This window comes from Acipenser ruthenus, chromosome 6 (genome assembly GCF_902713425.1).
Source record: "Acipenser ruthenus chromosome 6, fAciRut3.2 maternal haplotype, whole genome shotgun sequence".
NCBI classification, from domain to species: domain Eukaryota; kingdom Metazoa; phylum Chordata; class Actinopteri; order Acipenseriformes; family Acipenseridae; genus Acipenser; species Acipenser ruthenus.
In genome coordinates, this window is record NC_081194.1 from 19,019,639 (window position 1) to 19,042,493 (window position 22,855).

General features: G+C 38.0%; 1 protein-coding gene across 7 annotated transcripts in view; it reads right to left on the reverse strand.

Moving 5' to 3' along the window:
* LOC117411380 (utrophin-like) overlaps positions 1-22,855 on the reverse strand; it is a 236,303-nt gene that overhangs the window by 142,573 nt on the left and 70,875 nt on the right. For all 7 annotated transcript variants that reach the window (XM_034018793.3, XM_034018795.3, XM_059025174.1 and 4 more), the window contains exons 23-47: positions 20,480-20,692; positions 18,021-18,134; positions 17,492-17,647; positions 16,058-16,228; positions 15,209-15,388; positions 14,838-14,972; positions 14,393-14,542; positions 13,405-13,566; positions 13,033-13,164; positions 12,472-12,645; positions 12,022-12,177; positions 11,074-11,244; positions 10,091-10,270; positions 9,622-9,750; positions 9,360-9,530; positions 9,003-9,179; positions 7,772-7,909; positions 7,109-7,261; positions 6,539-6,709; positions 5,043-5,216; positions 4,306-4,478; positions 2,559-2,709; positions 2,191-2,366; positions 1,516-1,651; positions 955-1,104 (exon numbers count right to left, since the gene is read on the reverse strand). In XM_034018793.3, coding sequence (XP_033874684.3) covers positions 955-1,104; positions 1,516-1,651; positions 2,191-2,366; positions 2,559-2,709; positions 4,306-4,478; positions 5,043-5,216; positions 6,539-6,709; positions 7,109-7,261; positions 7,772-7,909; positions 9,003-9,179; positions 9,360-9,530; positions 9,622-9,750; positions 10,091-10,270; positions 11,074-11,244; positions 12,022-12,177; positions 12,472-12,645; positions 13,033-13,164; positions 13,405-13,566; positions 14,393-14,542; positions 14,838-14,972; positions 15,209-15,388; positions 16,058-16,228; positions 17,492-17,647; positions 18,021-18,134; positions 20,480-20,692 — 3,993 coding nt within the window. The remainder of the gene's footprint in view (positions 1-954; positions 1,105-1,515; positions 1,652-2,190; positions 2,367-2,558; positions 2,710-4,305; positions 4,479-5,042; positions 5,217-6,538; positions 6,710-7,108; positions 7,262-7,771; positions 7,910-9,002; positions 9,180-9,359; positions 9,531-9,621; positions 9,751-10,090; positions 10,271-11,073; positions 11,245-12,021; positions 12,178-12,471; positions 12,646-13,032; positions 13,165-13,404; positions 13,567-14,392; positions 14,543-14,837; positions 14,973-15,208; positions 15,389-16,057; positions 16,229-17,491; positions 17,648-18,020; positions 18,135-20,479; positions 20,693-22,855) is intronic.

The window sequence follows — 22,855 nt, forward strand, 5'->3', positions numbered from 1 at the left end:
TTGCAAAAAAGGAAGAAAAATACAGGTGTACTGTACAGCAGCAGTGTGGAGTAGTGGTTAGGGCTCTGGACCTGGTTCAATCCCAGGTGGGGTACACTGCTGCTGTACCCTTGAGCAAGGTACTTTACCTATATTGCTAGATTGCTCCAGTAAAAACACAGCTGTATAAATGGGTAATTCTATGTAAAAAATAATGTGATATCTTGTAACAATTGGATAAGAAATAAACAACAACACAGTACACCTTCTTTTATGAATGGGCAGGTTCTATTATTAGGTCGGTGACTGCAAACATGTCGGCAAGTAAACGTAAACACGTGGTTTTAACAATTCACAAAACACTATTGTAAAACAACTTTCAGTGGAATATGGAATTGGTGAACAGAAGGTTCTTGGTATAAAAGAAGAAGGAAGAGGAAGATTTCATACGTAAGTAGCTCTGATTCTTAGAGGATTGCCAAAGAGAAAATTCAATGAAAGAATTTAGGATGACCAACTACTTTAAGAAGCTATAAAGCAAGTACACTGCACTGCATATGTTTTTTATACATTTTTATAGGTTTTGCATTATCTGTGTTTTTGTTTTATCTGGGGCATCCCTCCCTTCCATTACCCCGGACTGTACTACTAACCTAACAATATTAAAACCTACCAACAGGGCTGCTTTATCAATTTACTTTTGAAACTTTAAATATTAAACTGAATACATGTCATATGCCTGCCACTGTAATTATGTCAAACGTTAAATCAGAAGCATTTCCGATCTACTTTGAATCTGTTGTGTTTGTCTTTTTTCATACACAGAACCGTCAACGGCTGTCCATATCCCATAACCAAATTAGTGTTATCTAGATACTATTGGCATATAACAGCGCTAAAAGATGGCATTTGAGATGATCCGATTCTAACCAAATATGCTCAAGTACCTAAAAGCCTCGACAAGTTTAAAAGTACCTTGCTCCAGTTCATATTTACAGCTCTCAGTCTGGTAACATGTTTATCTCTTTCTTGCAGGCTCATGCCTCTGCTTGATAATATCTGAGGTCCATTTTTATTGAGCCAGTTAAGTTTTTCATTCTCAGAATCCATCTTTTCTGCCAGTGCCTATAGGGAGAAAAAAGGGAATGAGCAAACTATGAAGACACATTTCATTTTAATTTTAAAAAGTCTAACTTGTCATTTTGAAAATGCTCAGTTTACACAGTTCCAACAAGACTCATCATGTCAACTTAATTTTAGCACCATCAAAACTAAAACTCATTCATTTTACAAACAATGATTACAGAAAGACCAAATTGGGACTACGGTTTTTATCTTCAGATCATTTTAATATTGCTGTAGAATTATGCATATGAGATTTCTAATCCTGTTCATTTAATATAAAATACTAGAGAATGTCTTCTTGACATGGTAAATGAGCATTTCACAAGACAGTTTACCAAGGGGTTTGTTTAGTTAACAGAGATTTTGAATAAATCAGTATTATTTGAATTGAAAGACTGCAATACATCTTGCCTTTAATTCTTTTAAGTTTCTGTCTGTAGCAGTCACTGGTAAATTTCCTACAGTGCACGCTGCCTCGTCTAACCAGAGACCCAGTTCATCCGTCCTCTTCAGGAAATCTGTCAGCTGGTTGTGTTCCCCTTTAAGTCTAGTCATATACACAAAAACATATATACTGTATATTAGAAAGAATCAGAAAGAATCTAAAACAGGCAACAATATTTTGCAGATAAATTGTAGCATGTTTTTCACAATGCATCTCTTACAGTATTTCAGAAAGTTCCTAGATGAGTACTGCTGATTACATATGCATGTTGCAATTAAAGGGTACCAATTAGCACAGGCAAGCAGCAGGGAATCAATGTATAGTTTACCTGTACCTGTTAAGCTTCCTTGCTTACTGTGGAAAAAGAAAGCGTGCAGGATTATAAACGCACCAGCAAAAACTAGCAATAGAAGAGACCACGAATAAAAAGGAACTATCTAGTAGAGTATAATGAAGCACACCCTTTTAAATTCTCACCTGTCAACCTATCTTCCACAACAAGCACAGAATTCAGCAAGCTTCCTTCTAATTAGCTTATGTGACAGGCATTGTGATTAACCCTCATGGCTCATTGGAATACAATGACAAAATCACTGGCCAATATATTTTAACTCAATAAAGGGCCATGATTTGGTACTTACCTGTTCTGCCGCTCTCTAACCTCCCTGGAGATTGCTTTCCACCTCTTATTCAGTCTGCTCAGTTTCTCCTGCAAGAGGCTGCTGTCTGGGACAGAAAGCTGCCCAATGATTCCCTCTCCAGTCTTGTTTAAAGTTGTATAGATGGACTGGTGGCTAGTCAGGCCCTCCTCAAGCTCCTACAGGAGAAAACCAAATACAAAACTAAAGAAAAACAAATACAAAAAGCAGGTGCGTTGCAGGTCATAATGAGTTACACAGTACATTATCATGTTCTATGCATAACTATTCAGTGGCTGAAAACAGCAGTAGCAAATCAATGAAAATTAAGAAAACAAATTGAAATACAGCAGTACAGTGCGTTTACAGACCTGCTGTTGCATCTTTGCCTGGTCAAGGTCCAGGACACCATCGGGATCACTACCATCAGCAAGCAACTGCTCAGCTTCAGTCACCCACTGGGTGAGGTCATTCAGATCACAATGGAACTGCCGCCACTCCTCCACAGACTTGTCAAAGCATCTAGAACAAGAGATGGTATCAAGATTTTTCCAACGCATTTAAAATAAAATTTCCGTTTTGCATACAGGAGCAAGTTGTATGTTAAAGGTTTCCCTGACCTTTTCCAATAACGAAACATACTTCCACCTCATATGAAAAGAAAAGGAACTATTGATATACCTTTTGTTGGTAGTCTGTGCATTATTTTCAAACGACTGGATGGAGTGATTTATTGAAATATTAAAGCCCAGGTGCCAGACAGAAGCCATGAAAAGCCAAGGTCATTCAGTAGCAGTCAAGATTAAGATGCCACTGTATATCGGTTATTTGCTCCATAATTAATTGCATTGCATTGAATGTGTATTTCGCATGTGTCTTCTTTTTTAAATTTAACAATACCTCGTTCTGTCTAAAGGTTTACTTTATACAGAATTATGAATGTATTTATATAACTATTGCTTGTTCATTCATACGCATGCCAACGGCGGACATCAATTTTTATTAGCTCAAGTCAGTCATAAAAAAAAGGTTTTGCCTAGCTCACTTAGTAAATAAGATATAAGGTGAGCATTGAACAGACCAGAATATGACTGGATTATAAAATTTAATAAGGTAAGCTCACAGTCGCTGTTTACTATAACAATCATAAAAACACAGGTCCAATTTATCAAGTAGGATAGTTTAAACATATAATTATTAATTTAGCAGACAGCTTCATCTAAGGCGACTTAGAGACAAGGGTGTGCGAAGTATGCATCAACTGCAGAGTCACTTACAACAACATCTCACCCGAAAGACGGAGCACAAGGAGGTTAAGTGACTTGCTCAGGATCACACAATGAGTCAGTGAGTGAGCTGGGATTTGAACCAGGGTCCTCCTGATTACAAGCCCTTTTCTTTAACCACTGGACAACACAGCCTACTAGCTGCTACTTTCCTTGGAAAGCTTTTTGTGCATCCGTTATAATCTCAGTAATATGTCAACACCAGATATGGGATTTATAAAAGGCCTATTGTGCACGGCAGGAATCCTTTTATCTGGTGTTGAGATTATTAAAGCTATTCGTCACCTGCTTTCGTAAAGTCAAGACTCAGCTGTAGCTAATGAGCATCAGGTTGTTTAACACAGACAGCTTCAAAATATTATTACAGTAAGCATGAATCTATTCTTCATTTCTAGTTATTACAAAAAAATATGGGTCAGACTTATCAATCTTTTGCACCAATATTTTTTTTTATTAAATTGGATTTTAAAATGTTTCAAAACTATGCACAAAAATCTACACAGGTAAACGCACTTCAACTTTAAACCTGGTGAAAGATAAGGCACACAAAAAATGGTGTTTTAACCTTTTCAACTCACTTAACTTTATGTCTAACTAACGCACTGAGGCTTTGGATATCATATAAAATCACTCCACAATCATGAAATGATGGTTCCTTTGGAAACTTTTGTTCTCAATTAAAAAAAAAAATCTTTGCATGTAATATTTCATCATCACAAGCATGATCTTTTTATGAAGCAGGACACAAGTAACGACTTAAATTAAAAGGTAACATAAGAGCTTAACATTGCACTATAAAGCCATTTTAAAACCTCATACTGTGTGAACTCACCCTTTTCGGTCATTGTACATTCTATTAAGTCTGTCCCATTCTGAATTCAGCTGGGTCAGTCTGTCCCCTATTTGCACAACCTCAGCACTCGACGCTTCCAGGATCACATCAGGCTGCTTCTCGTGAATGACAGCTACTTGCTCTCCAAGTTTTTCAAGCATGTCCTTTATATACTGCAACACAAAAAAACATGTTTTCAACTGACAAGATAACCAAATGGTTTTGACAATTCAGTGCCCTGTGAATTTAACAGTGAATGTTGTCGACTATTTCAAAATAAAAGTCACAGCTCTGTCTCTCACTGACTGGATATAAAGTGCATCTAACTCATGAACACGATCAACTTCAAAATCAGCACCCCAATCGCCGTTCTTTTTGATTGGTGCAAGTGGCACCCAATGGGTCTGAAATCAGTTTTAGTAAATCACTCAATTTTATTCACTAAATGCACTTGACAAATCAGCCATGTCAGAAAATAACAAAATTGAAATACAGGGCATCTATAAAGACCTCTACAACCTCACTTTAAGTAATTGACTGATAAATGTATTGAGCAGAATGAAGTGTCAGCGAGTTTTATACAAAAATATTCATCAATACAAGAGGGTTGAAAGACTACTATTTTCTAAAACAGAATGTACATCCTTTTTAAAAAAATATATAAAAATTAAGAATTTAATTTTAAAAACCTGCAACCTTGGTACCTCATATGTCATCATAATTGATTAAATGTTTACCTTTAATGCATCCTCTTGACTGGAAAAGTCCTCGTATATCCCACTGCTGAGCTCTGGCGAATTCAGCAACAGCTCAATGTCAGCCATTGCCTGTAGGACTTTGTTAACTTCAAGAAGGTAGTCAGAAGGCAAGAGGGATGGCCCATCCACAGCCTTGTAATGCACAGGTACTTGCTGTTAGGATAGAAGACAGAGTGATAATACGAAACAGATGCTGCAAGGGTTTATTTTATCCCTTTCAGGATCAAGCATTTTTCAGTGGGATGCTCCCCCAGGACCAGGCGTTTTTTGGCAGTAGTTGACTCTCTTCCTATGAAAATTCACTAAAACTCTATTTTTTACAAAAGCATCTTGGAAATGGTGTCCTTTTTGACAGAACACTCTGGGAACAATATAAAAGTATTTCAGAAACCATACAAACTTTTAGTTTTTTTAAAGTATTTTTTATTATGTATTCTGCTTAGAGATACATGTATACAAATGTGTTATTCTACAATACTTCCTGAAAGTTTTGTTGAAAAATACTGATGTTTGGGCAGATTACAAGACATTGTTTCACCTGAGCAATTGCAATTACATAATACATGCTTATTCTCTGGGTCTTTAAGCAATAATGGACACCACTCTCGATTTATTTTCTCAAAATAAATATTTATAAATAAAATAGTTTAGTAAAAATAGTAACAGTAATAAGGAAAAAAAACGTACCTGATACATTTAGTTCATGAAATAGTATATTGTTTATATCCACTCCTTTTTTGATAGTTATAAATGTTGCAAAAACATGCATATTAAAACACATAAGACAGAATACATGTTGTAATATAATTATAAGTCAAATACATCAGATTTACAGTGTTTCCCCTTTATTAGCTCTAAACAAGTTCCTGTGATATTTCGCTTCTGCCTGGCTGTTGTAAACTGTCTCCGCCCTTTAAAGACTAAATGCCCCTCTGTGACGTCACACGAGAAAAAAAAATTAAATAAAAAAAAAAAAAAAAATCAGGAAGTGAACATCAGTCCCTCCTCTATCCATTGATGTGTCTTTCAAGCCTGAACTGCAAAGTACGGTGGCCCTGTAAGCCACAAACACAAAGTGCTTTTTTTTATTGTGTTTACACGATCACGGTCCTAGAAGCCCACTTCAGTATGATCGTGTTAACACGATCCTGGTCCTTAAAGGGTTAAATCTTGGATACATCTGTTTTCATACCACTTTAAAATTAACATGGTCCATATGTGGTTATATTAATGCTAAAAGCACCATTTTCTGTAAACATTTGGTTCAGAATGCACTTCTGTGTTCTTATTGAAGCATTATTACTCATTTATCCAGTTCAGATTAGAATGATGCCCGGTAAGTAACGCTTAAACATTAACAAAGATTACAATTGCAACCATAACCACACACATATTGTTAAACAGTCACGATTATCATCAACACGTTGATCTTGAGCATTAACTAGAAATTTAAAACCTACTGTGGAAGTACTTACAGAGGTTTTGAAATGTGTTCGTTGAAACAATAAGAATTGGCTCTCAATCTCCTGCCAGCGTCTATCAATTTGCTCGTTGTTCAGTTCTGCACTTTCATACTGGGATAAGTTCTGTCCCTTCTGAAGGGCATTGAATTCTTCTTTTCTTAAACCTAGTTCCTGCAGCAACTCCTGAAAAAACAAATACAAAGCTCAGCTGGACCCGATTACATCTCTTAATTTGTCTAGTTCAATTACTTTTTTTTTTATGTATAATATTACAGATTTAAAAAAACAGCAAAATCAGCTAGCTGGAAAATTGTTATCTTTTGCAACCAAACGGTTACCTGTGGAAGCTCATCAAAAATATATCAAAACTTTACGGTACCATTTCGTACCAACAGAAGTAAGCACTACAAGTTGAACAGCTGTCAGCCTTTATCAGAGCCATTCGCTTAATAAAAACTGGCTGCATCATCAGAGCTTCTGAGTTAATGTTACCTTGGGGTATGTGTGAGATCAGGTCCATCAGTACTGAGGGCATGCTTAACACAGTAAAGGCATAACTTGAATCCTTTTGACAACTGTTACCTGTAACTTCTGATCATCTTCAACTCCATGCAGTCCTGACAACCGGTTCTCTGTCTCATCCATCCAGTTTAGCAGACTGTCCTTTTCTTGTTTAAACTGAGAAAATCCTGGGGTTAGTTCAGCGGTCTGCTTCTTCTGGATTAACTTCAACTCCTACAAGCACAACACTTTACATCAATAACATACAGATACACACAAAAAGATAAACAGAACCACATCTTCCTCTAAACCTGACAAGCAGTTCATAAAACATATCACTCAGCAGCTCTGCCAATCAGCTGTGTTCCATGCCACATATTCACAATACAGCAAATAATGTAACTAAGTTTCATTCATAAGATATGCAGTTCTCAAGATATAGCCTTCATTAACCATAACTCGTGCATAAGTAGGTCACCTTGACTTGAATTGTAATATAAAAGTTTACAGATGATGAACACTCAAGATCAAAAAACGTAAGTGTGATTTACATGCAAATGCACAAAAGCATAACCAGCAGGGTAGACGGAATCTCACGCACACTACATGCTGATTGTGCATGTCTGTGAGGGTATATGGTCATCCATTGTATTGCTTGTATACATTTTAAATACAGCTTATGTTTCCAACTCTTTCTGCTTCTCCAAATGAACATACTTTAGAAGCAACAGATTGGGTGCTTACCCTCAGAGTACTGTACTTGGTCTGCAGCATCAACAGCTTCTTGCTTATCTCTTCTCTCTTGCCGTTGCCCGAGGTTTGCTGTAACATCTGCTCTCCCTTCTGCAGCATCTCTTCTATCAGAGCCTTTTCTTCATCCATCTGTAAATGAGTTAAGGCACTTAATATTCTTTTACTTCATTGCTGTTTGTTCAGTTCACAACATGGCTATATTCATTAGGGGTTATGATAATGTTCCTAAAATAAACCAGTGTTGACTTGCACAGGGATTTAAAGACACTAGTTTAAACCGATAGTCTCCTGTGTTTGCACTATGGCCAGATGCATCACCAACAGGTATGAGATTTCAGTTCAATGTTGCCTTTATTGTAAATGTGCACAGTCACATGATCAAGATATGTACTCTATTTTCTAATAAAAAATAGTATTTTTCAAAAATGCTTGTGCCTAGTGTTCATGCCTGTGGTAGCTGCGAGCACTGATCTGTTTGTATAAGATCCTATCAACATAAAATACTTGAAAATAAATATGTGAATATACTGTAGGTTTTGGGAACATTCTTTAACCCTTTGCGGTCCATTGTCGGACTGGGTCCGACATTGCAATTATTCCTCACAGGTCCTTTGTCGGACTGGGTCCGACATCATTATAGCAACGCAATAAACGGGTGTTTAGTCGTTTTTTCTCCGGAAAAAGCCGAGAAAACCATTCAATTGCCGAGTGGAAGCGACAGGAGCCGAGACAAGTCGAAAAAAAAAAAAAAAAGGCATATCTCATGAATAGTCATACATGGTATCAGGTATCAGATAACGGGGCGGTCATAGTAAACAAGCTGGCTGAGTGCGTCAGCGCACAGAGACTATCATGGACATTTGCAGAGCTTTTTTCAGATGTTATAGTAATAAAATAATGACTTGGATCGCATTATTGAGGAGTTTGGTGATAAAACGAGTGATCCGGAGATGATCGATCGGTATGTACGACTATTATTATTATTATTTATTTCTTACATAGATGAACGCTATAGCAAACGAAAGGGTGGGGCGGGGCTGGAGATGCCTAGTGAGTGCTTTGTTGATATGCAGGGCCATTTAAACCCGTTTGACTGTGAAAAAAAATACTTTTAAACAGCGCGTATAAAATTAACTGCGCGTGTGAAAATTAATTAGACCTGGCGTGCCTGACGCGCGATTAATAAATGGACTGCAAAGGGTTAAAACAATATGGTGTTTACCTTTTCATCATCTTGAGAATGCTGCTCAGGGGAATCCAGCTGCCTGTCCAGGTTCTTGAGCAGGTTCTGCAAGTCCTTGTCAAACAGGTGCAAGTCATCAGAGGGCACCTTCTCCATCTTCTGCCCCTCCTGCCTGACACTGACTTCATAGGTCAGGGGCTCTGTACCCACAGACATCTGAAAAAACATAACAAATAATAATAAATACAAATAGTGAACATTCAATTAAATATATTTTAACTATTCTTTACATGTTAGGGTAGCAATAAGGATTTAAGTCATATATAAGTCACATGTTCTCTAACTTACTGCACACTTCCAAGTCACATCACTGCAAAGCAATCTTTGGCAGCTTACCTTAGCAGATTTAATATGCTGGGAAACCTTCTCAAAGTTGCGATTTAGTTCTGCCAGTTTGGGTTCCACAACTTCACGGCTAGCCGACCCTCTGCTAGTCATCAGAATAATTGCTTGATCCCGCACACTGTCCACACGTAAACTAACATCATCCAGTTCAGAGAGCAGGTTCTGAAGAAATGACAACAAGGCATCAGTTTGTGACTTGTGTTTATTCATTTATGCAAGAAGAGGTGATCAGGAAGAATGAACGTTCCACTACCTTGATGACTTCCTCCTTCTCGCTTGGGGTCTGTTTATCTGTCTCATCTAAGCAAATTTCTGTTTGGTAGAGCCAAGTGCTAATGTGGGCCAAATTCTCATCGAAGATCTCCATCTCATTCTGGTGTTTCTACAGTAGAATCCAACAACAGATGTTAGTAATCCATCAAAGTAGGTTTAAAATAAATAAAAAAATATCCTGTTAAAATCAAAGGATTCTATCATCCTACAGGAAGTTTGATATCAAAGGAGGGAAAGCTTAGCACTGTGGCTGCAAGTGCTGTATCAGTAATAAGACAGCTTCCCAGGTTCATCAATCTAGATCCTCTCATATAAAGACAATTCTGCCATTCTTTTTAAAAATCATTGGTCATCAATATAGATGACCAATGACGACCAATCGCTGAACGTAAAGTGCTTAAATAAAGTTAATCCCCCCCCCCTCCATATACTACAGCCCTTTTACCCACCAGCACAGTGCTGAGCCAGTCCTCAGTCCAGGTGCACACTCGTCCCCAGCCTGCATTGAGCCCACAGAGCCTCTCCTCCAGCCCAGTCTCACTGCCCTCTACTAGGCCTTGCAGGGCAGCACTGCTCTCTGTGATGCTGCTCAGGCTAGCCTTTCTCCTCTCCAGCTCCTTTAGCACGCCCTGCACCCAACAAAAACTCATTAGTAAACTGCAGTTCAGCCAAAATCATTCCATTTAAATATTTTTGGAATATACAGTAAACAAACCACATCTGGTTAAACTAATGTTAATAGTAAGATAAAGCAACTTAATTCATACACTTCAGACCCCAATACAGATTGAATGAAAGACAAAACAGGAGGCCGTGAAGTGAGGCTAGGTAACATCCTTAAAATGTTATGTACATAAAATGGTCAGGGGAATAGCATTAGCCAAAAACATTTGTTTAATTGCCCCTAACCCCTCTGCAGTCTCCATCGGATGTGTTTGATTCCTTAGTGGTCTATGAGTAGCCGCCATCGGTCATGTTCAATTTCACGCTATGCATCCCTTCTTAGCTGTGTAACTATGACATGCCGTCATTAAACTGCACCAAACTTCATACAGGAGACAATCAAGCTCTTGTGGAAGGTGCCAGTCTTGTCTCTGTTTACTTACACAGCTTGAATGACAGGCTGTTTGCTTTGATGATAGTAGCTTTGATCGGTGTTGCAGCTGTCACTCTCTCACAGAGCCACCTTCCCAGATCATCTATTTTTGTTTTGTTTTTCCCCAGCCCCCCAAAAAATTATATTTTTATTTTCTATTTCAAAGGACAATGAAAACATTGAATACATGCAAGTTATTAATTGTGTGATATTCTAACATATATACATGTATAAACTGTAACAACCCATGTACAGTAATTCTGTATTTTACTGTATATATGAATTCCTTCCATTTCTTATATTTTGTATTTTATATCATTTTGAAGACAAGCCTACATTTGCCCAGGCAATCTCCGCATCGACATCAGCTGGCATGTTCTCTGAAGCGTTCTTCTGGTTTAGTGCGGTCTCTGTTGCAGCGAGCCACCCTTGCAGAGCTGTCGTCTCCTTCTGCAGTTTTTGAGAGAGTTGCAGGGCTTTCTCCAGGTCCTGCTTGCCTTCTGTCACCTATACAGATATATTTAATAAACAAAGTACTTTGGCATCCGTGTTAACACTAGGATATTTTTGCAAATTACAGGGATAATAAAGACATTTCATTGCCGACAACCTACACAATTTTTTGGTAGGCCGGTAAGTTTTCGTACTTCTGTATTTGTAGTTCTGTGGTGCTTTATAAGGTACAAAAGTGTTCCAAAGGAAAACAAACTCTTAAGTGAATTACAAATATCCACCTTGGGCAGCAGTGTTTTTACAATGTCGTTTTTATTACAAATCACCCCATTAGAGAAGGCACAGCTGGTGCCATACTTGCAAGAAAAATAATAAAAAAGTTACAATGATGTATGCCCATAATTCTGTTTTTGTAGCCTATAACAACTTTGTGCTTGAGGATACTGAGGGGCATTGAGAGAACTGGCCAAGAAAAACCAATTATGCTTCAAAATATGTCTGTAAAGACTGTATGTCAACAAAAAAGTACTCTCTGCATCAAAAAACTATAAACCGAGAATCTACTACGAGATGTATGTAACAATTTGCATATATCTACAGAACAGGACAAATAGAGGCCACTTGTTTGTATCTTAACAGGTATGTATTCAATCATGATAAAATTTGGTCTGGGCCAAAACCCCCAAAAATACATTAAAAAGGTTTTATTTATTTGTTTCTTATTTTATTTATTGCCTTGGCACTTTTCACAAAGCCCTATAACAATGTGGTGTTCAGGACTCCCATAAGCCCTATTTTTAATCTCCATTGAGCAAATTTAACACTCTTTACCTGAGCTCCAAGGTCATTGTAAAGGAGTTTTAAAGCAGTTAGCTGCTCATCCATTCCCTTGGGATTGTCAGTCTGTTGTTTCTGTACAATCTGCCTTCCCGTCTTAATTACAGTCTCCACCTCCAATTTCACCTCGCTTAAGGTCTTGTAGAGTTTCTGATATGGGGGGAGGGGGGGGGGAGGGGATATTAGCAACAGAACAAAACAAAAGGAATAGCACGGAGTGGTAAAGCATTCAAATAAATGGTTCCTACATCTAACATTAGATATTTTAAAAGGATGTGTAAGTGAACCGGTTTAACTGCCTGATGACTACCAAACCTTGGAACTATTCAAAGGTAAACAAGTGCTATTTAAAAAAATAAATAAATAAATAAATAAATAAATAAATAAATAAATAAATAAAAACTCAAATACTATATGGCTTCTATGATCTGATAACTCTTTTACCATGCATCCATCGAAGTGAGCCTTTATCTCATCTGGCTCAACACTTCTCACATCCAACACCTGCAGTTCAGCCTTGGCACCATCCAGTACACGCTTACAATCCAGCATCCGCTGCTCAAAGTTGGCAGGTTTCTGAAAGAGCTGGTATTTAGTGGATATCTCCCGATGCTTCCTCTGTTGACATAACATGTGGTTCAATGTTAGGCACATAGATAAAGAATTATCAGTGATGAATTTGCATTCTGGCTTTGTGAAACAAAGTACCATAATACTGAATATAAAAATTGAAACACTGTGTTAAACAAGCTTTTGAAGTCAATTCTACACATTTCATACAGTGCCGATATTCTAACGCATGTTGGATATAAATAAGAATGAGTATTTCACATTACTCAAATTCTGACTGACATTGCTGGATTAGCTGATGAATGTTTGAATGGAACGACAAAATTGTTCAATGTGCCCTTCAGTGCTCATGCAGAATCTCTATGAAACCTGCTCAGTCATACAGTACCTATATAACATCATTAAATCAAAAGGACACCTTTGTCCATCTCTCACCTGGAGTACGTCCAGTAAGGTACCCCCGCGAGGAGACTTGCCCTCTGGGGTGACAGGGGGGAAGTTGCCTGCATTCCTTCGTCGCAGCTCCTCCAAGCTGACTTCATAGGCAGCAATCTCAGCTTGAATGGTCTAGTATCAAACAGAACAGAAAAAAGTGCCATGGCTTTTACATATATACATATTTTTTTTTATATTCAATGTTAACTTGTTTATTGCTGGAACAGCTTTATGTATTGTTTACTACTAAAATGTCTGATTCACAATTATTAAGTTACAATTTATATGTGTTACTAAATTCAATAAGTAAATATGTATTGTTTATTGAAATAAACCTAGTTTATTAGATTCTGACACAGTATGGACAAGCACCTGTGCCTCCTGTGGAAGTTGGAAGGCATCAAGCCTGTCAGTCAAATAGGAGGTCAGCTGCTGGTCCAGCTGCGTCAGTGACTCTTGAAGGGCCTGCAGAAGCTGGTCATTCTCCCGAAGACACTGTAAGTGCTGTTCCAAAGAGATCTGCCTCCTCACAGCCTAGAACAGGGGAATTTACATAGACCAGATTAGTTAGTTGAAAAGGACAGCCATGAAAACATGCAGATTAAACTCTTTCCCTACCACTGTGTTTGGTATTGTTTTGCAACAAGAGGTGTGCAAAATTAAAAGTTCCAATCAAAATAAACAGCAGAACTAGGGGTCCCCGAGTGGCTCATCCAGTTAAAGCGCTGCCGCTGGGAGCACAGGATGAGTCACACAGCTTGGACAGTGCCAGTTCATGTCCAGGCTTTGCAAAGAGGCCGAACTTTGCTGGGGACCCCGAGGGGGGCGACACATTGGCTCTGACGCTCCCGGGGAGGGGGATGGGAAACCGGCAGGGATTGCTTCTCCTCATCGTGCAGCAGCAAACCCTACTGGCCAGACAACGAGCACATTATGAGTGGATAAAAAACAGGACTGCTCTATGTTCTCCGGGATCGGTATCCCGCCCACTGCTCTGGATTGCTCGGCATTAAAGTGATTCTGGCTTTAGGCTTGTGAGATCGGAGGACAATCACACGCACTCAGAACATCTGTGCTGTGTGGGGACTCGCTGCGGTGAGGAGACAAAACATAACTGAACATTCCAAATTGGGGGTAAATAAATAAATAACAATAGGTCACTAAATTTATATATATATAAAAAAAAAACACAGCAGAACTAGCTACCAATGGCAGTGTATGTTTTACAAATAACTCACTGGAAGTGTTACATATGTAACACTTGTCAACATACATACAGTATAATGCTATAATGTTATATGCAACCTGTTAAATCAGCTAATGGTTGACAATGCAGTACGAAACTACCCCCAACCCCTACCTGGTGACTGAGCTCTTCGTAGCGTGTATTAAAGGCCTCCAGCTTTTCACTGATGATTTCATCCAGAATTCCTCCGTCTATCAGTGTCTGTCCAAGCTCCCGGATCTGTGTCCGGTTGTCTGCAGGGTGGCGCAGAACAGACTCCAGAGACTGAGAGAAAGAAAGCAGAGAAATGATTATAGTCAAGCTCCCCTGCTAAGTAATACCAAATACAAATCAATCTCCACTGCAGTAATGAATAGCCACCCCATTGACCCTCACTATTAAAAACTTTGGAAACTTTAAAAAGGCATTTATCAGGGATAATTTAAAGAGAAACAGCTTGACATCAATAAAAACAAACCACTGCTGACTAAAATAGATATATTCTAAACACAACAAGGAACTTCTAAAATAAAATGTAATGAGTTATTGATCAGAAAGTATCTATCTGTGTCATTTTTACCTCTAGCGCTTCATTAACAGTCTCAGTGCTGTCTAGCAGGTTCTCAGCACTCTGGACCTGCTCCTCCAGATTGTTTAACCAGTTTGTCTCCATATCCAAATACTGCATCAACTCAATCCAGCAAGACCAAACCTCCTGAAAACGATTAAGAATCAAATTGGACTGAGCATGACATCCACTTGTTTACTTATCTTATTATAATGGGAAAAACAATCAGTTTATGAAAAAAGGTAAGGGTGTAACAAGGATCTGCCTGTTATTGGTCCAGCTTTGCTATGTGGAAATACATTTCTTAAAAATGGGGCAAAAAAGAGTAATGCTGGAAGTCACAATATTAAAGATGTATACATTTTTTATACATTTACGCCTACCTCCAGAGTGTGACATTTGCTCCGAAATCGATCACAAAGTTTCTGATAATTCTTTAGCACAACAGCAAGTTTCAATGTCAAATCCTGGCCACCAGGGGGCGACTTTGCCACCAGCATGTTGATACTATCCTTCATAATCTTCACTTTCACCTCCTTCTGTAACACATCCTCTTTCGCTCTCTGTAGAGGGAAAAAGCAGACCAGAAACAGTGACAACACAGGGTGCCCACACATTTTTCTGATGTAATGCATTAGTTAACATCTTAACATGGGAGACAATGTGTCCAATGTGATTCAACATACTGTATATGTTCATCTCCACCTTCTGTAGATCACCACTTCTACCATCCAATAAAATACAAAAATAAAACAAACCAGATCCTTAATGCGCTGCAATGCAGTATAAACAAACTGCTTTCACACACACACACACACACACACACACACACACACACCTGTCAAATGAACAGCTGAAGGTATGTTAAACAGCGTAGTTAACATTCCACACCTAGTGGCTGAAACGATGTATACTTGGTTTATCACTTGTTTTCTTCTTTGTCAAAACACAGCTGTGCCACAGAGTCTGGAGTATTTTTTTTTTTTTTTTTTAATTCATTACATTTTTAAATGTACGTTTTATTTAAAACAGTGTAACACGGTTTTCCAGTGCAACATGCCCTGGGGATTTTTCACATCTAATTTATGAATGTCATCTTTCTGCAGTTGTACAGCTGGCATGACACAGAGGCTTTGTATTGGTGTGTGTTCCAGTACTCACTGGGCTTATACTGCTGTTAACCCCTGTGTCTCCATAACCAGGGGCCTTTGGCAATTATTATTTAGTCCTACCTTCATTTCTTCCAAAGCTCCCTCTAGCTCCTCTGGAGTCTTGTATTCAAAGTCCCTCATCAAGTACTCCTCATCCGCCTGGCTCATCCATTCTTGCATCTCCGCCAAGTCTTTCCTTAAATTCTCTGCTTTCTCCTGGTTCTCAGATATCCGATCATGGTGGCTTAAAATCTGGAAATAATAAACCTGAAAATCAACCTTCCCATCTCTAGTACATTAAACATAAAATGCTGTTTTAACAGACATGCTCTGTCAAGCAAATGATCTGCAAAAAATCCACCTGCCATTTCATTTTGATATTTATATGCTGCAATAAACTGTGATCAGTCTACAGTGCTGGCAAAAAATGATGTCACACATATAGTATGTATCATCAAAAATCACCATGAAGCACGTTTTTAACTTACCGTATTCCTTCGAATTTAAGACACACTAAGCATTTTTTGCTTCTCAAAAATATCCTGCATCTTAAATTCGAGTACAGTATAGTGATGCGTGTATTAAAATCGGCAACAAAAGACGTGACTGACAGCCAAGAAGAGACAACAAAGGCATCTGCCCGAATACACAAGCAGAAATGTGACACTGCTGGGAAAAAACAAACCAAGCTTCCTGAGGAATTCCAAGAGAAACGTTTACAATTTCAGCATTTCTAACAAACAGTACCAGCTTGGACAGACCGGAAATGCTGATCAGACCCTGTATTTTTCGACATGCCAAGCAATGTTCAATGCTGTTGTGGTTGCTGGGTTACATGTTGCCTGATGCCATGGGGTGTTGTGTCGTACTTGCTGTTCTGTGTGATGCCGTAAGTGAGTGATGGTATGTGTACGGCACAGACGCCATCTTAAGTATTATACAGTACGCAGCACAATAAACAAGCTCCGTGGTTAATCTACAACAACACGGTTTCATGTCAGTTTTGTAGGATACAACAGCGTAATTGAGGTTGTATCTTTGTAAATGCATATTTATTTGATGTTTTATTTCTTCCTCAAATTGAGGGTGGTAAGTTTGGGCTGCATCTTAAACTTGAGGGCGTCTTAAATTCGAAGGAATACGGTATATAAAAATGGTAATATATAAAACAGAATAAAGATCACTGAAGAAACATTATTGCTTTTTTTTGTTTCTTCCAAGTAATATAACTAACATTGAAGCAAGTCCATCACTGATATCACATACTCAAATTATAATTAGCTGACTACAGCTAGGTTTCAGTTAAAAATGATACCAGGACCCTCGGAAACACACAGCTGTGTTGACTAGTACCAGAATGACGAGTCTTTAACAGCACTGGTGCCTTGTATGTTGTTGTAGTTAAGAAAATGAAAAGCACCAACATGGATTTTTTTCTTGTCTGAGCAGTTCTGTGTAGGACTTACAGGTTTGTTTATGGTTTAGCATATAATAACGAACATTCAACATGCCCACCTGTTTAGCTAGTTTCTCCCATCTTGCCTGGTAGTTTGCTAGTCTGGACTGTCCCCAGCCTCCCAGACCTAGGAATGACTGTTGTTTCAGTGCTGCTTCACAGTCTTTCATGCTGTTCAAAGCTACTTCCACACTTTCCATTTCATTCACAAACATCTGAAATGATATATTCGATGCAAACTTAGGTCAAATTAATGAATTTATTCACAAATAAAACCAAAACACCATAGCAAATAAACCTTTTTTTTAATGGTTTCGTTATAATTGAATTCAGTGGTAAGATTTATTGAGTGATTTCCTACAAAGAAAAATCTTCCAACACAGGGATCCCAATCCGTGTCACTGTAGCAGAATCATAGCATATTAAGAATTAAATAGCAACTTGATAGCAAAATGAATATTGTGTCACAGATCACAATTCCCCCAACACATTTAATAACTTCTAAACCAGTTCACTTTAGCAAAAGGATTTCAGCACAGAAATGTATATAATTCTACTCTTACAAACCAGGAGGAATGTCACACTAACCGTGCATTGTTCCAAGTCCTCCCGAAGTTTCTCAGCATCTTCCAAAGCAACATTCTCTTTGGTCAGAAAGCTCTCCACTCCATCCATCCACTTCTGAACTTCTCCAGATTTATCCTATGTGGGCAATAACCAAACAGGTTGTTAATGTGACAGCTTTGATTCAACCACGTGTCATTACATTTCCCCTTTTATTTAAATAGGTAAAGCTTGCTGGTTAATGTAACAAGGGGAAAAAAAAACCTGCAGGCTGCAGTAAATCTGGGAAACTGATTAAATCTTCATTAGTAAATGCAGAGCTAATATTGTATTTATGTATGTGTGTATATATATATATATATATATATATATATATATATATATATATATATATATATATATATATATATATATATATATATATATATATATATACACGCACACAGTGCCTTGCAAAAGTATTCAGACCCCTGACCAATTCTCTCATATTACTGAATTACAAATGGTACATTGAAATTTCGTTCTGTTTGATATTTTATTTTAAAACACTGAAACTCAAAATCAATTATTGTAAGGTGACATTGGTTTTATGCTGGGAAATATTTAAGAAAAATACAAAACTGAAATATCTTGCTTGCATAAGTATTCAACCCCTGTGCCGTGGAACCTCCCAGTTTACACCGATGAAAGAAATTGCCCTAATGAGGACACAATTACCTTACCATTGGCCTTCACCTGTGAACCATTAAAGTTGCTGTCACATTTTCTGGATAAAAACACCACTGTTGAAGGATCATTGGTCAGGCTGTGAATCTGAAGGAAAATGAAGACCAAAGAGCATTCTACAGAAGTTAGAGATAAAGTAATACAAATGCATAGATTAGGGAAAGGGTACAAAATAATATCCAAGTGTTTGGATATCCCAGTGAGCACAGTTGGATCAATAATCAGGAAGTGGAAGCTGCATCACACCACCCAGGCACTGCAAAGAAAAGGCCGTCCCTCAAAACTCAGCGCTCAAACAAGAAGGAGACTTGTGAGAGAAGCCACAGAGAGGCCAACAATAACTTTGAAGGAGCTACAGAGTTCAGTGGCTGGGAGTGGAGTAATGGTGCACCAGTCAACCATATCAAGAGCTCTGCATAACACTGGCCTGTATGGAAGGGTAGCAAGAAAGAAGCCGTTACTCAAAAAGTACCATCTGAAAGCATGTCTGGAGTTTGCCAGAAAGCATGAGAGTGACCCAGCTGCGATGTAGGAAAAGGTTTTGTGGTCAGATGAGACCAAGATAGAGCTTTTTGGCCAAAACTCAAAGCGCTATGTGTGGCACAAACCTAACACTGCCCATGCCTCAAGATACACCATCCCTACAGTGAAGTATGGTGGTGGCAGCATCATGCTGTGGGGATGTTTCTCATCAGCAGGGACTGGGCATCTTGTTAAAATTGAAGGAAGAATGGATGGAGCAAAATACAGGGAAATACTGCAAGAGAACCTGCTTCAGTCCGCTAAAAAACTGAAGCTTGGGAGGAAATTCACCTTTCAGCAGGACAATGATCCCAAGCACAAGGCCAAAGCAACATTGGAGTGGCTCAAGAACAAAAAGGTGAATGTCCTACAGTGGCCCAGTCAAAGTCCTGATCTCAATCCCATTGAGAATCTGTGGCACTATTTGAAAACTGCGGTCCACAAGCGTCGTCCAACCAACCTGAACAACCTGCAGCAAATCTGCCAAGAAGAATGGGCCAAAATCACTCCGACACTGTGTGCAAAGCTGGTACATACTTACCCCAAAAGACTCAAAGCTGTTATTGCAGTGAAAGGTGGCTCTACCAAATATTAATGTGTGGGGGTTGAATACTTATGCAAGCAAGATATTTCAGTGTTTTATTTTTCTTAAAAATATTTCCCAACATAAAACCAATGTCACCTTACAATAATTGATTCTGAGTTTCAGTGTTTTAAAATAAAATATCAAACAGAACGAAATTTCAATATACCATTTGTAATTCAGTAATATGAGAGAATTGGTCAGGGGTCTGAATACTTTTGCAAGGCACTGTATATATATATATATATATATATATATATATATATATATATATATATATATATATATATATATATATATATATATATATATATATATATATATATATATATATCAGAAATCTCTGCAAAAATTCTACAAAATTAAGCAAGTTAAACATCTGCCATAGACCTCTTGTTTTATGTATCCATTTCTACAATACAAATATACATAGTACCAGTTATATTGTATTTATAAAACTTTCAGACTTTAACCAAATAGCTGAATAAATCAAGAGGAATCTCTAAAAATATACATAGTCCAACTAGTCAATAATTATCAAATAAGCAGCTTTCTACCTTAAATGTATTTTGGTCCCCCTTTTCCTATTTCTTATTCAGCCTGTGTTGTAATGCATTGCTTTTTAATCTGAACAGTACAATATTGGGTGTACCTCAAACTCTCCTAAATTTGCCGTAACGTCTTGCAGCTTGCAAACCTCATCCTTCGCCCTGGAAGTCAATGTATTCCAGCGTGCTTGAACATCCTCAAAACCTACAAGGCAGCCTTTGGTTATATTCCCTTGATCCTGGTCCTGCAGTCTTTTTGCGACTGCTGCCAGTTTCTCTATCATTGGCTGCTGTTGCTCCAATTCTTCATGAAGCATCTAAAAGGAAAAAATAAACAAGCATTGCCATTATTCTGCTTTTATCTGCTTGTATCCACTACCACCCCTAAATGGCATGGGAAAGTATCTGCAGATTTCTATAAATATACTGTAGAACAAATAACCTGAAACATTTTGGACAGTCATTTGTTTTCAGTACCTAAAAACATTTAACATGCTAATTTCCTGTCCCTCTGTACGCTCTCTCTTTTTTAAAGGAGTTTCTATGTTTGTTCTTGACAAGGAATGCATGTTTTAGGGCAAGACACTGTGTCTCAAGCATAAAGAGATTCTCAAGTAACACTACATTGTAAAGTAATAGAGTATGGAAATGTAGTCATTAAAAAACAGAATGTCTGATAAGGAGCCAGAAGAGCCTAAAGCACACTGCTTAATGCCAGTTCACACCTCATCTGTTCTAGAATATAAACCATTGTCTGTGCTGAGAGCAACAAGCTGTGGCATGCTGCTGGCAAATTATGCTGAAACCCTATATCATCAAGTATGCACTGTAAAAAAGCCCAAACCCTCATTGTCAATGAAAGTGCCTTCACAAACAGTGATCATAAAATACAAAGAATTTGTGTAGTAGAGATTATAACCCTATACTAAATAAGGAACCCAATATGCTATGTCAAAAAAATGAATGTAACTATTGTTCCCTTTCAAGTGCGAAATGTAACTTTTACCGAATGGGTATTTACCTCCTTAAGACCCAAATTCTGAAAATTGTATACCAAAGCTGCTCTTTGAGCCTGTGATGCATTCATGGACCCACCCCCGTACCACAGTATCTTGATGACGTTTTGGTGACAGCCTGTTAGTCCAAGCTAACTGTTAGTCAAGAAGGCTGTTAGTCCAATCTACCCGCTTCCGAAAGCTGTCAATAGATATTATCATCGATGACATGTGCGATCAGCAGTAACTATTTACTGCACATGCGTCACGGAACAGGACAGTGCTCAGAAAATAGCATTTTTCATAATAATTACATATTGTCATAATTTGCTAATGTTGCCGTTTTCTTCAAAATGTCGTGGGCAAATATGAAACCTACTTCAAAAGATTGATGCATTTTTTTTAACATGGCGAAAACCAGCACAAACCAGCAAAATTTCTTACGCCTCCATTGACTCTCTATAGAATTTTTTTTGCCTAACTCTATATACCACAATGCTTTGCGTGCAGTGAGATGGAAGTCTCTATTGAAAATCAGTGGAGTCAAGTATCTTGTTAAATAGAATATCTTTTGAAACACCCTTCTAAATATTATTGGCTGAAGCAGTTTTGAGTGATGCTGGATTTTCATTGGTTAAAATATTAGTGTGTGCGCCCATTGGCTGGAAAGGTTGCAGTGTTTTTGGCACAGTGCGAGATTGACAGTTGGAAGTCTGTGTTTGTTGGGAAGATTGCAGGGAAGTTCGTCTGGTTGATTGGAAATTTGCAGGTCCATACAGCCTTTCGTATTAATGAATTGACAAATTAATTAATGAATTATTAGATGAATTAACAAATTGCTGGACAATTGACCAATTCAAGAATTGACAAACAAATTGACAAATTAATGGCTAGACAGTTTTGGCACAAATGGCGCTCCATATGGGTACTTTTCAACCTAGGTACTTGTTACTGGGGTTCTGAATGTTAACGCACAGGGCAGCCTTTGGCTTAACCTTATAGCATTCCAGTCGTCTGCAATCTTGCCCTTGCGATGGCTTTGGTACACTCACCCATTCGGTAATTGTTACATTTCATACTTGAAAGTGAACATTAGGTTATTATCAAAACCCTGGTTTCCTGAAATAGAAACGTAACCATTAATCTTCAAGGTCGCTGCATTTATGATTGCAGCAGGTTTGAAGGAAAAATGACGTTGAGAACTGTGAGCGCAGTGATTTTGTGCCCTCTGGGATTTTCAGGATTCAGGTCTTTAGGAGGTAAATACCCATTCGGTAATAGTTATATTTCTATTTCAGGGAACCAGGGTTATGATAATAACCCAACGTTTTGTTTGTTTGTGCTCCAGTATTGTTTGTCTATTTTGTAAGCTCTGTAACCAGGGAGGAAAAAAAACCCATTGAGATCCTGTTTTTCCCCTAACAGTGTCCAGTATAGTTTCTGCAAAAACCGAAACTTGTACAAACAAAAATATACTGATTTTAC